Source organism: Oncorhynchus keta, chromosome 6 (assembly GCF_023373465.1).
Source record: "Oncorhynchus keta strain PuntledgeMale-10-30-2019 chromosome 6, Oket_V2, whole genome shotgun sequence".
NCBI lineage: Eukaryota > Metazoa > Chordata > Actinopteri > Salmoniformes > Salmonidae > Oncorhynchus > Oncorhynchus keta.
In genome coordinates this window covers 694,989-710,956 of record NC_068426.1, presented here as the reverse complement: position 1 = coordinate 710,956, position 15,968 = coordinate 694,989, and the positions used below count along the sequence as shown (strand labels likewise).

Sequence of the window (15,968 nt, the reverse complement as noted above, 5' to 3'; positions counted from 1 at the left end):
GTACAAATAGTACCTATCCCCCAATAGTACAAATAGTACCTATCCCCCCCCAATAGTACAAATAGTACCTATCCCCCAATAGTACAAATAGTACCTATCCCCCAATAGTACAAATAGTACCTATCCCCCAATAGTACAAATAGTACCTACCCCCCCCAATAGTACAAATAGTACCTATCCCCCAATAGTACAAATAGTACCTATCCCCCAATAGTACAAATAGTACCTATCCCCCCCCATAGTACAAATAGTACCTATCCCCCAATAGTACAAATAGTACCTATCCCCCCAATAGTACAAATAGTACCTATCCCCCAATAGTACAAATAGTACCTATCCCCCCAATAGTACAAATAGTACCTATCCCCCCAATAGTACAAATAGTACCTATCCCCCCTCAATAGTACAAATAGTACCTATCCCCCCCAAATAGTACCTATCCCCCCAATAGTACAAATAGTACCTATCCCCCAAATAGTACAAATAGTACCTATCCCCCCAATAGTACAAATAGTACCTATCCCCCAAGAGTACAAATAGTACCTATCCCCCCCCAAGAGTACAAATAGTACCTATCCCCCCAAGAGTACAAATAGTACCTATCCCCCCCAAGAGTACAAATAGTACCTATCCCCCAAGAGTACAAATAGTACCTATCCCCCCAAGAGTACAAATAGTACCTATCCCCCAAAGAGTACAAATAGTACCTATCCCCCAATAGTACAAATAGTACATATCCCCCAATAGTACAAATAGTACCTATCCCCCAATAGTACAAATAGTACCTATCCCCCCCCAATAGTACAATAGTACATATCCCCCACCAATAGTACAATCCCCCACCAATAGTACAAATAGTACCTATCCCCCCCATAGTACATATCCCCCAATAGTACAAATAGTACATATCCCCCAATAGTACAAATAGTACCTATCCCCCACCAATAGTACAATAGTGCAATCCCCCACCAATAGTACAAATAGTACCTATCCCCCAATAGTACAAATAGTACCTATCCCCCACCAATAGTACAAATAGTACCTATCCCCACAATAGTACAAATATCCCCCCACAATAGTACAAATAGTACCCATCCCCCCCAATAGTACAAATAGTACCCGTCCCCCAATAGTACAAATAGTACCTATCCCCCCAATAGTACAAATAGTACCTATCCCCCCAATAGTACCTATCCCCCCCAATAGTACATAGTACCCATGCCCCCAATAGTACCTATCCCCCCCAATAGTACAAATAGTACAAATAGTCCCCCCCAATAGTACAAATAGTACCTATCCCCCAATAATAGTACCCCCCCAATAGTACAAATAGTACCTATCCCCCAATAGTACCAAATAGTACAAATAGTACCTATCCCCCCAATAGTACAAATAGTACCTATCCCCCAATAGTACCCATCCCCCAATAGTACAATAGTACAAATAGTCCCCATGCCCCCCAATAGTACAAATAGTACCCATCCCCCCAATAGTACAAATAGTACCTATCCCCCAATAGTACAAATAGTACCTATCCCCCCAATAGTACAAAAGTCGACCTATCCCCCCAATAGTACAAAAGTCGACCTATTCTGTAGAATAAATAAATATTTCAAACATCGTCTGGGACAGTTGTGGGATGCGCTACATCCCAAATTAATTCAACCACTAGCATTAAAAACAAGTGTGATACTAACCTTATAGGACTATGGGCTAGACTACATGAGGTGTGATACTAATCTTATAGGACTATGGACTAGACTACATGAGGTGTGATACTAACCTTATAGGACTATGGGCTAGGCTACATGAGGTGTGATACTAACCTTATAGGACTATGGGCTAGACTACATGAGGTGTGATACTAACCTTATAGGACTATGGGCTAGACTACATGAGGTGTGGTACTAACCTTATAGGACTATGGGCTAGACTACATGAGGTGTGATACTAACCTTATAGGACTATGGGCTAGGCTAATGAGGTATACTAACCTTATAGGACTACCTGAGGTGTGAGACTAACCTTATAGGACTATGGACTAGACTACATGAGGTGTGATACCCCCCTTATAGGACTACGGACTACAAACTACATGAGGTATACCTTATAGGACTATGGGCTAGAACAAATGTGATACTAACCTTATAGGACTATGGACTAGACTACATGAGGTGTGATACTAACCTTATAGACCAATAGACTACATGAGGTGTGATACTAACCTTATAGGACCATGGACTAGACTACATGAGGTGTGATACTAACCTTATAGGACTATGGGCCCCAATGAGGTATACTAACCTTATAGGACTATGGACCTACATGAGGTGTGATACTAACCTTATAGGACTATGGGCTACTAAAGGTGTGATACTAACCTTATAGGACTATGGACTAGACTACATGAGGTGTGATACTAACCTTATAGGACTATGGGCTAGACTACATGAGGTGTGATACTAACCTTATAGGACTATGGACTAGACTACAAATACTAACCTATAGGACTATGGACTAGACTACATGAGGTGTGATACTAACCTTATTATATAGGACTAACTAGACTAATGAGGTGTGATACTAACCTTATAGGACTATGGGCAGAATGAGGTGTGATACTAACCCCCAACTATGGGCAGACTACATGAGGTGTGATACTAACCTTATAGGACTATGGGCTAGACTACATGAGGTGTGATACTAACCATCCCCCAATAGGACTACAACTACATGAGGTGTGATACCCCAATAGGACTACTAGACTACATGAGGTGTGATACTAACCTTATAGGACTATGGACTAGACTAATGAGTACAATGGGTGTGATACTACCTATCCCCCAATAGTACAAATAGGTGTGATACCCCAATAGGACTATGGACCCTAATGAGGTGTGATACTAACCTTATAGTACTATGGACTAGACTACATGAGGTATGATACTAACCTTATAGGACTATGGACTAGACTACATGATAAGATACTAACCTTATAGGACTATGGACTAGACTACATGAGGTGTGATACTAACCTTATAGGACTATGGACTAGACTACATGAGGTGTGATACTAACCTTATAGGACTATGGGCTAGACTACATGAGGTGTGATACTAACCTATACCTGGACTATGAGGACTATGGGGCTAGACTACATGAGGTGTGATACTAACCTTATAGGACTATGGGCTAGACTACATGAGGTGTGATACTAACCTTATAGGACTATGGACTAGACTACATGAGGTGTGATACTAACCTTATAGGACTATGGGCTAGACTACATGAGGTGTGATACTAACCTTATAGGACTATGGACTAGACTACATGAGGTGTGATACTAACCTTATAGGACTATGGACTAGACTACATGAGGTGTGATACTAACCTTATAGGACTATGGACTAGACTACATGAGGTGTGATACTAACCTTATAGGACTATGGGCTAGACTACATGAGGTGTGATACTAACCTTATAGGACTATGGACTAGACTACATGAGGTGTGATACTAACCTTATAGGACTATGGAGACTACATGAGGTGTGATACTAACCTTATAGGACTATGGACTAGACTACATGAGGTGTGATACTAACCTTATAGGACTATGGACTAGACTACATGAGGTGTGATACTAACCTTATAGGACTATAGACATGAGGTGTGATACTAACCTTATAGGACTATGGGCTAGACTACATGAGGTGTGATACTAACCTTATAGGACTATGGACTAGACTACATGAGGTGTGATACTAACCTTATAGGACTAGACTAGACTAACCTTATGAGGTGTGAGACTAACCTTATAGGACTATGGACTAGACTACATGAGGTGTGATACTAACCTTATAGGACTATGGACTAGACTACATGAGGTGTGATACTAACCTTATAGGACTATGGGCTAGACTACATGAGGTGTGATACTAACCTTATAGGACTATGGACTAGACTACATGAGGTGTGAGACTAACCTTATAGGACTATGGACTAGACTACATGAGGTGTGAGACTAACCTTATAGGACTATGGACTAGACTACATGAGGTGTGATACTAACCTTATAGGACTATGGACTAGACTACATGAGGTGTGAGACTAACCTTATAGGACTATGGACTAGACTACATGAGGTGTGATACTAACCTTATAGGACTATGGACTAGACTACATGAGGTGTGATACTAACCTTATAGGACTATGGGCTAGACTACATGAGGTGTGATACTAACCTTATAGGACTATGGACTAGACTACATGAGGTGTGATACTAACCTTATAGGACTATGGACTAGACTACATGAGGTGTGATACTAACCTTATAGGACTATGGACTAGACTACATGAGGTGTGATACTAACCTTATAGGACTATGGGCTAGACTACATGAGGTGTGATACTAACCTTATAGGACTATGGACTAGACTACATGAGGTGTGATACTAACCTTATAGGACTATGGACTACATGAGGTGATACTAACCTTATAGGACTATGGACTAGACTACATGAGGTGTGATACTAACCTTATAGGACTATGGGCTAGACTACATGAGGTGTGATACTAACCTTATAGGACTATGGATAGACTATGAGGTGTGATACTAACCTTATAGGACTATGGACTAGACTACATGAGGTGTGATACTAACCTTATAGGACTATGGGCTAGACTACATGAGGTGTGATACTAACCTTATAGGACTATGGGCTAGACTACATGAGGTGTGATACTAACCTTATAGGACTATGGACTAGGCTACATGAGGTGTGAGACTAACCTTATAGGACTATGGGCTAGACTACATGAGGTGTGATTACTAACCTTATAGGACTATGGACTAGACTACATGAGGTGTGATTACTAACCTTATAGGACTATGGACTATACTACATGAGGTGTGAGACTATGATTCGAACTAGTCTCTAAGAAAGGCATAGTTTCCTATGCTGGGCATCATTCACAAGTGAAAGGCTAATATTATCACCCAACGGACTACACTCGATTTCACCTGGTCTTTACATATACTAAATAATAATGTGTGTGACATTAGTTTTGATTTAGAATGGACCATTATAATGCACCTGTATCAAATCAGGGGCAGTGGGGAAAATATACATGTAATCTATGCACTTAAATAGGGGACGCTTTTCCCTGTGGTTTATTTAATACCAGCCAGGTAGGCTATACTCCTGTTCTAAAAACAAGCAATGCGCTTAATACTTGTAAAGTTGAGAAATACACACGTACAGCCTATAGAAAGCTGATGCAATCCTCCTCTTTTTAATAGAGGCCATCACTCTGTTTTCTCACGCAATTTCATAGCCTATAGAAATGTTGCGCAACCAACATGAGCTCTCATGAAGTGCTTGACTAGATTTTCACATTAATTTGCATTGATGTCAAGAGTGATTGGAGGAACAATAGAGTGCCGAGTACCAGGCAGGTAAGTTTGGTAGGCTACTTATTTTATTTTATTTATATTTACTAGGCAAGTCAGTTTATTAACAAAGCAAGTCAGTTAAGAACAAATTCTTATTTACAATGACGGCCTACCCCGGCCAAACCCGGACGTCGCTAGGCCAATTGTGTGCCACGGTATGGGACTCTATGTGATTTAGGCCTGGATTCAAACCATGGACCGTAGTGGCGCCTCTTACACCAAGATGCAGTGCCTTAGACGGCTGCGCCACCTGGGAGCCCAATGACTGGCAGCAGCAGCATCAGAGCTTGGAGAAGCCTAATTACCGTGACTAAATAGTCATGTGGAATTTGACTGCCTTTATGACCAGTGACCGCCGGTGTGGCGGTAATAGGTACACACAAACATCACAACGGCTGCAGACTCTTATTATACTGTTCAATGTATACAGTTGCCCCCCTTCCCTAATACACGTGTAAATATTGGACCATGAATTGTGCCTTTCTGTATACATATATTTCTGTATACTTAGGCTAAAATGTTTGTTTTTTCTACTGCCATTTACTGTGCGTTTGTATTCTTATTGTCAAATTGTCCAGAAGGAACCTGGGGGCGGCAGGTAGCGTAGTGGTTAGTGCGTTGGGCTTGTAACCGAAAGGTTGCTGGATCGAATCCCCAAGCTCTACCCCTGAACAAGGCAGTTAACCGGGGGTAGGCCGTCATTGTAAATAAGAATTTGTTCTTAACTGACTTGCTTTGTTAATAAATATTTTTTTTTAAGTAAGCATTTCGTTGGATGAGGTATCCCATGCATATGGCCTATATACACACACAACTAATAAAAACGCAGGTATTTTCAGACATTATATAAAGAAAATAAATTTAAGCAACAACAAATTGTCTGAGTGGATTTCCTGACAGATGCATAGATTTGAACAGGGGACTGGTGTGTATTGGTGAATGTTATATCCCTAACACACACACACACACAAATGAACACACAAGATGAGCAACCACATACAGGTGTGATGTCTTACCGGTGTTGGGCTCTTGTTTAACATAGCACACCTTCTCCAGATCCTCCTTGTATTCTTTCTTCAGTTGCTTCACGATCTTCTTGCTGTGGTTGGACTTCTTTACTCGGAACACCTCGGCCTCGTCTGAGAGAGAGAGATTAGATCACCTCCGCGTGAACGACGAAACAATCATTCGGAGGAGATTGGATGCAACCAATGGCTGTTAACTAGTTAACTAGTATGTTGTTTACAGCCGTGACTCTGCTCGCTATTACTGTGACTGACATTAGTTAACTTGGCCAACTAGCATAAGGTAGAAACTTCGACAATGTCAAATTGTCAACACTTCCAATAGGTGAGCTCGGGAATCACAGTACTGAATCAAGAGGCCACTTTATTAACGTTAGGTAGATAAATATCCGCTGAAACAGTTAACCAGTTAGTTAGCTAGTGAAAAGTGAACTAACTAGTTGGATTAACTAACTCACGTTACCGGTAATCAGTTCACACTAACGTTAACTTTACCTTCGTCGTCGTCAAAGCTCAGCAAACTGGCTTTCGGGGGTCCCCCTACATCCCGAGTTTTCTTTTCCTTCTTTACGGCCTTTGACTGAAACCCGTTGCCGTGGTGCAGGTCCACGTTAACCCCGGACAAGGTGTCTGCGTTGGCGGCATCGAGCACCGGGATATCCTCGGCGAAAGGCCCGCATGGCGGCTGACTTTCTTCTTTCTCGTCCTCGTCCGACTCATTTCTCCGTCTTAAATTAGATCTCTTTGCTTTTTTAAACATGTTTGCTACTTATCCCGAAACAAATTAAGCTATATCGGGTAAACACACGACAGCATATTAATTAAAATGCTACGAAGCGGGTAAAATATGCTCTGCAGCGGAAGGCAGCCATTTTGTTTTTAGCCAACGGAAGTGCCCTTATTTTTATGTATTTATTTTTATTCTATCAAATAATTACAGAAAAGCGAGAAATAGCAATGGCGTTTTTTTGTATGCACTAACTGCACAATGGACAATGCCTATTGGGGAAATTAAGGTTTTTAGTTAAAAAAAAATAATAAACGCCGATTAAAAAAAAGTCTGCGGTAAAACAGGTTTAGGATATCTTATATACGTTTTGTTCAGTAAGATAATCACTTGCTTTGTGTCCCATGCCAATAAAACCATTTGAATAGAATACATTTATCAGCTTACGTCACTTTTTTGTGAATTATATTATAAAATAAAAGCAAAGGCTTCATATTCATGAATGTAATGTTAACAGAATGCTCTTATCTCGTAAAACAAAACGTATACAGATCTCCTCAGATCTTTCTTTCGCCATTTATTCCGAAACCTCATTCTTTCCACATAAATGTTTATGAGGCTATCCATCATTTAGATTAAGACATGAATGAGCGAGCTAAGACGGACATAGTCAATATCACTATGTGTTCAGCACTTTTGGAATGTACAGTGACAGAATGCAGAACATGGGCTGCTCTTACAGTATTTTCCCTGTACACCAAGTCAGAACAGTAGGACAAATAAAGGGGGCATATACAGTTGAAGTTGGAAGTCTGGCCGTGCTGCTGCTCCAGTTTCAACTGTTCTGCCAGCGGCTATGGAACCCTGACCTGTTCACCGGACATGCTACCTGTCCCAGACCTGCTGTTGTCAACTCTCTAAAGACAGCAGGAGCGGTGGAGTTACTCTGAATGATCGGCTATGAAAAGCCAACTGACATTTACTCCTGGGGCGCTGCTGACCGGTTGCACCCTCGACAACCACTGTGATTATTATTATTTGACCCCGCTGGTCATCTATGAACATTTGAACATCTTGGCCATGTTCTGTTATAATCTCCACCCGGCACAGCCAGAAGAGGACTGGCCACCCCTCATAGCCTGGTTCCTCTCTCGGTTTCTTCCTAGGTTCTGGCCTTTCCAGGGAGTTTTTCCTAGCCACCGTGCTTCTACACCTGCATTGCTTGCTGTTTAGGGTTTTATGCTGGGTTTCTGTACAGCACTTTGTGACATCAGCTGATGTAAGAAGAGCTTTATAAATACATTTGATTGATTGATTGATTGATTGATTGATTGATAGGACAAGCAAGACATAGCATGCAGACAGAGCAACATATAACAAAAAGCAACAAAGTGTTTGCACACCCCACAAGCTACAGACAACAGACAACATGGAAAGCAGCAATACACAGCTAGGGACCATGGTCACAAATCTGATTGACCTTTAGCCATGTCTTCGTGTTTTTTGTGAAAGTGTGATATGTGGTGCAGTTATGTGTGTCTGATGGCAGTGTATTCCAGACATGGGAAGCTCTCACAGAGAAAGCAGATTTACTAAAGGTGCTTTTCCTTAAGGGAACTATACAGTCACCTCTCATGGCTGACCTTGTAGATCTGCTGCCATATGTTTGGGTTTTCTGTTTAACAGAAGTACTGAGTGGAGGGGGAGGAGCCTGGCCGTTTAGGATCTTGAATACAAGACATGCGTTGGTGTATTGCACAAGATTTTTCCAACTCAGGAGCTCATGCTTTCTGAGGATGTAACAGTGATGATGGCTATTGGGCTTCATATCAAGCACTTCGAGAGCCTGTTTGTAGACAGACTGAATAGGTCTTAATGTTGTACAGCAAGCTTGGGCCCAACTAGTCAAGCAGTATGTTAAGTGGGTGAGTATCATAGATTTGAAGTACAGTTTTGCTACCTCTATAGTCAAATTAGCTGAATTGGTTGAATTTGGTTATTTGAATGCCCTTTTTCACCTGCTTTTTAAAAGAGAGGTTGGAATCAAGTCATGCCAAGGGACTTAAAATCAGAAACCACCTGGAGCTTCACCCCTGACACATAGACATCTGGCTCAGTAGCATCTGTTGCTCTCTTTGTGAAGAACATGCAAACAGTTTTTTTTCACATTGAGATGCAAACACGAGTCACTGAGCCACTTTGTAACCTGGACCATTACAGTAGTGAGTTCTTGTGCAGCTTGTTGTTTGCTCTTTGCACATATATCACTGTATCATTTGCACACATTTTAACTTCAGACCCAGTACAGACAGAAGGCAGATCATTAATGTACAGGATGAACAGGAGTGGCCCCAGTATTGACCCTTGGGGCACGACGACATCATAGCTAAGAGTGGGCAACAGCTCATTGCTCACTCTGACACACTGAGTTCTGCCTTCAAGGTATGATTTCATCCATCTCAAGGCATCGGGGGAAAAGTTGAACTTGGATAATTTTGTGATGAGAATCTCATGGTTAACAGTATCAGATGCCTTCCTTAGGTCCAGAAACACAGCCCCAACAACGCCCCCTTTGTCCATATTGGACTTCTCATTTTCCAGAAGAAAGCAGTTGGCCGTTTCTGTGGAGTGTTTCGCTCTGAAGCCAAACTGCATGGAGTGTAATGTGAAGGGGCTGTTGTTGAGGTGGGCAATCAGTTCTTCTGCTACACACTTTTCAACAACCTTCGACACCACTGGTAGTATAATAATGGGCCTGTAGTTACTCACGTCAGCAAGGTCACCCGATTTAAAGATGGCCGTTATTATGGCCGACTTCCATACCCTTGGAAACACACCGAGACCAATAGATGTGTTGGTGACCTTAGTAAATGGGGCCAATGAGTGAGTTTGTAGTTATTAAGAAATGTAGGTGGAGTCCAGCCCAAACGCATCTTTGGCTTTAGAGTTCTTTAGTGAGCTAATCAGAGAGAATTATTTATTTCATCACATTCCAATTGGGTCAGAAGTTTACATATACTCAATTAGTATTTGGTAGCATTGGGTCAAACATTTTGGGGAGCCTCTCACAAGCTTCCCACAATAAGTTTGGTGAACTTTGGCCCATTCCTCCTGACAAAGCTGGTGTAACTGAGTCAGGTTTATAGGCCTCCTTGCTCGCACACACTTTTTCACATTCTGACCACAGATTTTCTATAGGATTGAGGTCAGGGCTTTGTGATGGCCACTCCAATACCTTGACTTTGTTGTCCTTAAGCCATTTTGCCACAACTTTGGAAGTATGCTTGGGGTCATTGTCCATTTGGAAGACCCATTTGCGACCAAGCTTTAACTTATTGTGGGAAGCTTGTGAGAGACTGATGTCTTGAGATGTTGCTTCAATACAGTATATCCACATCATTTTCCATCCACATCATTTTCCTACCTCATGATGCCATGTATTTTGTGAAGTGCACCAGTCCAACCTGCAGCAAAGCACCCCCACAACATGATGCTGCCACCCCCATGCTTCATGGTTGGGATGGTGTTCTTCGGCTTGCAAGCCTCCCCCTTTTCCCTCCAAACATAACGATGGTCATTATGGCCAAACAGTTCTATTTTTGTTTCATCAGACCAGAGGACATTTCTCCAAAAAGTATGATCTTTGTTCCCATGTGCAGATGCAAACCGTAATCTGGCTTTTTGAAGCGGTTTTGGAGCAGTGGCTTCTTCATTGCTGAGTGGCCATTCAGGTTATGTCGATATAGGACTCTTGTTACTGTGGATATAGATACTTTTGTACCTGTTTCCTCCAGCATCTTCACAAGGTCCTTTGCTGTTGTTCTGGGATTGATTTGCACTTTTCACACCAAAGTATGTTCATCTCTAGGAGACAGAACATGTCTCCTTCCTGAGCGGTATGACGGCTGCGTGGCCCCATTGCGTTTATACTTGCGTACTATTGTTTGTACAGATGAACGTGGTACCTTCAGGCATTTGGACATTGCTCTCAAGGATGAACCAGACTTGTGGAGGTCTACATTTTTTTCTCTGAGGTCTGGTCTTGGCTGATTTCTTTGGTTTTCCCATGACGTCAAGCAAAGAGGCACTGAGTTAGAAGGTAGGCCTTGTAATACATCCACAGGTACACCTCCAATTGCCTTAAATGATGTCAATTAGCCTATCAGAAGCTTCTAAAACCATGACATCACTTTCTGGAATATAAAGGCACAGTCAACTTTGTGAAAGCTGTTTAAAGGCACAGTCAACTTAGTGAAAGCTGTTTAAAGGCACAGTCAACTTAGTGAAAGCTGTTTAAAGGCACAGTCAACTTAGTGAAAGCTGTTTAAAGGCACAGTCAACTTAGTGAAAGCTGTTTAAAGGCACAGTCAACTTAGTGTATGTGAACACTTAGTATTCATTTCTGAGCTACAGTATACACATCTCCCTGGCATATTACATCATTTATGCAGCAGCACATGTTTGGACTCACCTTGTTGTGATGTGATCACTTGAACAGGAAGGCGGTCCTCCGTGAGAAAATGGTGTCATCAAAGGAAATCAAAGGAAAGAGAAAAGATTTACAATTCCTAATTCCTAGTTGTATTACCATTCAGGTTTAACACTTCTGGTCAGAGTCAGTAGCTTCAAATGTATGTGATGGTGCCATGAGAGCAGGTCAGCAGTGGAGAATACCCTCTCTGTGCTTGCAGAGCCACTGGGGATGCCAAACACCCTTCGGGATGCCAAACACCCTTCGGGATGCCAAACACCCTTCGGGATGCCAAACACCCTTCGGGATGCTAAACACCCTTCGGGATGCTAAACACCCTTCGGGATGCCAAACACCCTTCGGGATGCCAAACACCCTTCGGGATGCCAAACACCCTTCGGGATGCCAAACACCCTTCGGGATGCCAAACACCCTTCGGGATGCCAAACACCCTTCGGGATGCTAAACACCCTTCGGGATGCCAAACACCCTTCGGGATGCCAAACACCCTTCGATGCCAAACACCCTTCGGGATGCTAAACACCCTTCGGGATGCCAAACACCCTTCGGGATGCTAAACACCCTTCGGGATGCTAAACACCCTTCGATGCCAAACACCCTTCGGGATGCCAAACACCCTTCGATGCCAAACACCCTTCGGGATGCCAAACACCCTTCGGGATGCCAAACACCCTTCGGGATGCTAAACACCCTTCGGGATGCCAAACACCCTTCGGGATGCCAAACACCCTTCGGGATGCTAAACACCCTTCGGATGCCAAACACCCTTCGATGCCAAACACCCTTCGGGATGCCAAACACCCTTCGGGATGCTAAACACCCTTCGGGATGCTAAACACCCTTCGGGATGCCAAACACCCTTCGGGATGCCAAACACCCTTCGGGATGCTAAACACCCTTCGGGATGCCAAAAACCCTTCGGGATGCCAAACACCCTTCGGGATGCTAAACATCCTTCGGGATGCTAAACACCCTTCGGGATGCTAAACACCCTTCGGGATGCTAAACACCCTTCGGGATGCTAAACACCCTTCGGGATGCTAAACACCCTTCGGGATGCTAAACACCCTTCGGGATGCTAAACACCATTCGGGATGCTAAACACCCTTCGGGATGCTAAACACCCTTGGGATGCTAAACACCCTTCGGGATGCTAAACACCCTTCGGGCCACTCTTGCCATGCCGGGCAGAGACGATGGTAATTGGGGATGCTAAACACCCTTCGGGATGCTAAACACCCCAAACACCCTTCGGGCCACTCTTGCCATGCCGGGCAGAGACGAATGGTAATTATTTCATTAGGAGAATGCCATTTTTACGTTTTACTTTTGCCTTCTTCAGTGTGTATTCAGGTAGACCAGAGCCCTATACTACGAAGAGATAGTGAGGTAACTTTTGTTCAACTCTGAGTTCAACTCAGGTTATAAGAAAGAAGAGATAGAGTTGAACAAAAGTTACCTCACTGAGTTCAACTCAGGTTATAAGAAAGAAGAGATAGAGTTGAACAAAAGTTACCTCACTGAGTTCAACTCAGGTTATAAGAAAGAAGAGATAGAGTTGAACAAGAGTTACCTCACTGAGTTCAACTCAGGTTATAAGAAAGAAGAGATAGAGTTGAACAAGAGTTACCTCACTGAGTTCAACTCAGGTTATAAGAAAGTGGCTCACCTTTTATCAATTTAAATAAACTGCATTCGGAAAGTTATCGGACACTTTTCCACACGTTGTGTTACGTTACAGCCTTCTTCTTCTTACAGCCTTCTTCTTCTTACAGCCTTCTTCTTCTTACAGCCTTCTTCTTACAGCCTTCTTCTTACAGCCTTCTTCTTCTTACAGCCTTCTTCTTCTTACAGCCTTCTTCTTCTTACAGCCTTCTTCTTCTTACAGCCTTCTTCTTACAGCCTTCTTCTTCTTACAGCCTTCTTCTTCTTACAGCCTTCTTCGTACAGCCTTCTTCTTCTTACAGCCTTCTTCTTACAGCCTTCTTCTTCTTACAGCCTTCTTCTTCTTACAGCCTTCTTATTTTTACAGCCTTCTTCTTCTTACAGCCTTCTTCTTACAGCCTTCTTCTTCTTACAGCCTTCTTCTTTTTACAGCCTTCTTCTTACAGCCTTCTTCTTACAGCCTTCTTCTTCTTACAGCCTTCTTCTAAACTCAATTTTTAAAAATGTATCCCACTCATCAATCTACTCACAATACCCCATACTGACAAAGCAAAAACATGTTTTTAGAAATATCACTTTTACATAAGTATTCAGAACCTTTATTCAGTACTTTGTTGAAGCACCTTGTATAGTGATTACAGCCTCTAATCTTCTTGGGTATGACGCTACAAGCTTGGCACACCTGTATTTAGGGAGTTTCTCCCATTCTTCTCTGCAGATCCTCTCAAGCTCTGTCTTGTTGGATGGGGAGTGACGCTGCACAGCTATTTTCAGGTATCTCCAGAGATGTTGGATCGGGTTCAAGTCCGAGCTCTGGCTCGGCCACTCAAGGACATTCAGAGACTTGTGCTGAAGCCACATCTGCTTTGTCTTGGCTGTGTGCTTAAGGTCGTTGTCCTGTTGGAAGGTGAACTTTTGCCCTGAGGTCCTGAGCGCTCGGAGCAGCTTTTCATCAAGGATCTCTCTGTACTTTGCTCCGTTCGTCTTTCCCTCGATCCTGACTAGTCTCCCAGTCCCTGCTGCTGAAAAACATCCCCACAGCATGATGCTGCCACCACCATGCTTCACCATAGGGATGGTGCCAGGTTTCCTCCAGACATGATGCTGCCACCACCACGCTTCACCATAGGGATGGTGCCAGGTTTCCTCCAGACATGATGCTGCCACCACCACGCTTCACCTTAGGGATGGTGCCAGGTTTCTTCCAGACATGATGCTGCCACCACCATGCTTCACCATAGGGATGGTGCCAGGTTTCCTCCAGACATGATGCTACCACCACCATGCTTCACCATAGAGATGGTGCCAGGTTTCCTCCAGACATGATGCTGCCACCACCATGCTTCACCATAGGGATGGTGCCAGGTTTCCTCCAGACATGATGCTGCCACCACCATGCTTCACCATAGGGATGGTGCCAGGTTTCCTCCAGGTGTAACACCTGAGAAAAGAAACAGGTCATTTCCGGGAGACTACTTCTTCCGGGTCACCGTCTCCTCCGGGGTAGAACACCAAGCTCATCGGTTCTAGCAGACCGTGAGGATGTCTATACAGCATCAACCTCTAATTATCTCAAACCCTACCGTGTGCTTCCCTCCTGGCCGCTTCATGGGGCCTCGTACGGCTGGGGAGCAATCAGACCCAATTAGTCCTTGCCGGAGGACCCGTCGTGACCTGGCACGTCCAGCAGAGGGAGCCACCTGCCGCGTGACGGAGACTCCATTTGTCACCAGGCCTCGCAGTACGCCACAACACTTAAATATGATATTCATAGGGAATTGTGTATAGTTATGACATCATACTAGCACACTGAACAATGCCTGGGATTTACTGTGTCTCTCTTGGGCTTCTAATGCATTTTTCTTCTTCTAGAGCTGTACTCAGTCTGGGTCCGGGGAACCAGCTTAGAAAGTAGCAGGGCTATGTAAGGCTGTTACACCAGCACAGAGGACCCCCCAACTAGAACGGTAGCATCTCTCTCTAGCCCCCCCAACTAGAACGGGAGCATCTCTCTAGCCCCCCAACTAGAACGGTAGCATCTCTCTAGCCCCCTCCCAACTAGAATGGTAGCATCTCTCTAGCCCCCCAACTAGGACGGTAGCATCTCTCTAGCCCCCAACTAGAACGGTAGCATCTCTCTAGCCCCCAACTAGAACGGTAGCATCTCTCTAGCCCCCAACTAGGACGGTAGCATCTCTCTAGCCCCCCAACTAGAACGGTAGCATCTCTCTCGCCCCCCATCCCCCGTCTCTCTACCTTCACTCTCTCAGCAGTTTCCGTCCCACTCTCCGGTTCTCCTCTCGTCTGCATCGCATCTCTCTCCATCCATCCACACGGAGTAAGCTATTGGACAACAGAGACAGAATTAGGCTACCGTGCCCAGGAACGGGCAAGACGGCAGTCTCCCGAAGCCAACTAACGCACACCGGTAATAGGCTTTTTACTATACAGACATTACTAATTATCTGAAAATAGCTTTGTGTGTAATTGTGACAATGTGACTTGATGGTTGTTATTTAGTGGTGAGATCCACATGCTTCCCACGGGGCAGATGGGTAGAGAACAGCATGGTGATACCGCGCAGGAAAAATACTTAAGTCTACAT

General features: G+C 43.7%; 2 protein-coding genes across 4 annotated transcripts in view; one reads left to right on the top strand and one right to left on the bottom strand.

The window, feature by feature from the left end:
• The window catches only part of paxbp1 (PAX3 and PAX7 binding protein 1), an 87,982-nt gene extending 80,612 nt beyond the window's left edge, over window positions 1-7,370 (bottom strand). The window contains 2 exon segments of the mRNA XM_052520108.1: window positions 6,471-6,593; window positions 6,975-7,370. Of these exon segments, the coding sequence (XP_052376068.1) occupies window positions 6,471-6,593; window positions 6,975-7,239 (388 nt within the window). The 5' untranslated portion in view covers window positions 7,240-7,370.
• An 8,260-nt stretch (window positions 7,371-15,630) lies between these two features.
• The window catches only part of mtus2a (microtubule associated tumor suppressor candidate 2a), a 218,864-nt gene continuing 218,526 nt past the window's right edge, over window positions 15,631-15,968 (top strand). For all 3 annotated transcript variants that reach the window (XM_052520106.1, XM_052520104.1, XM_052520105.1), the window contains exon 1: window positions 15,631-15,791. The gene's annotated coding sequence lies outside the window, so the exon portion shown is untranslated. The remainder of the gene's footprint in view (window positions 15,792-15,968) is intronic.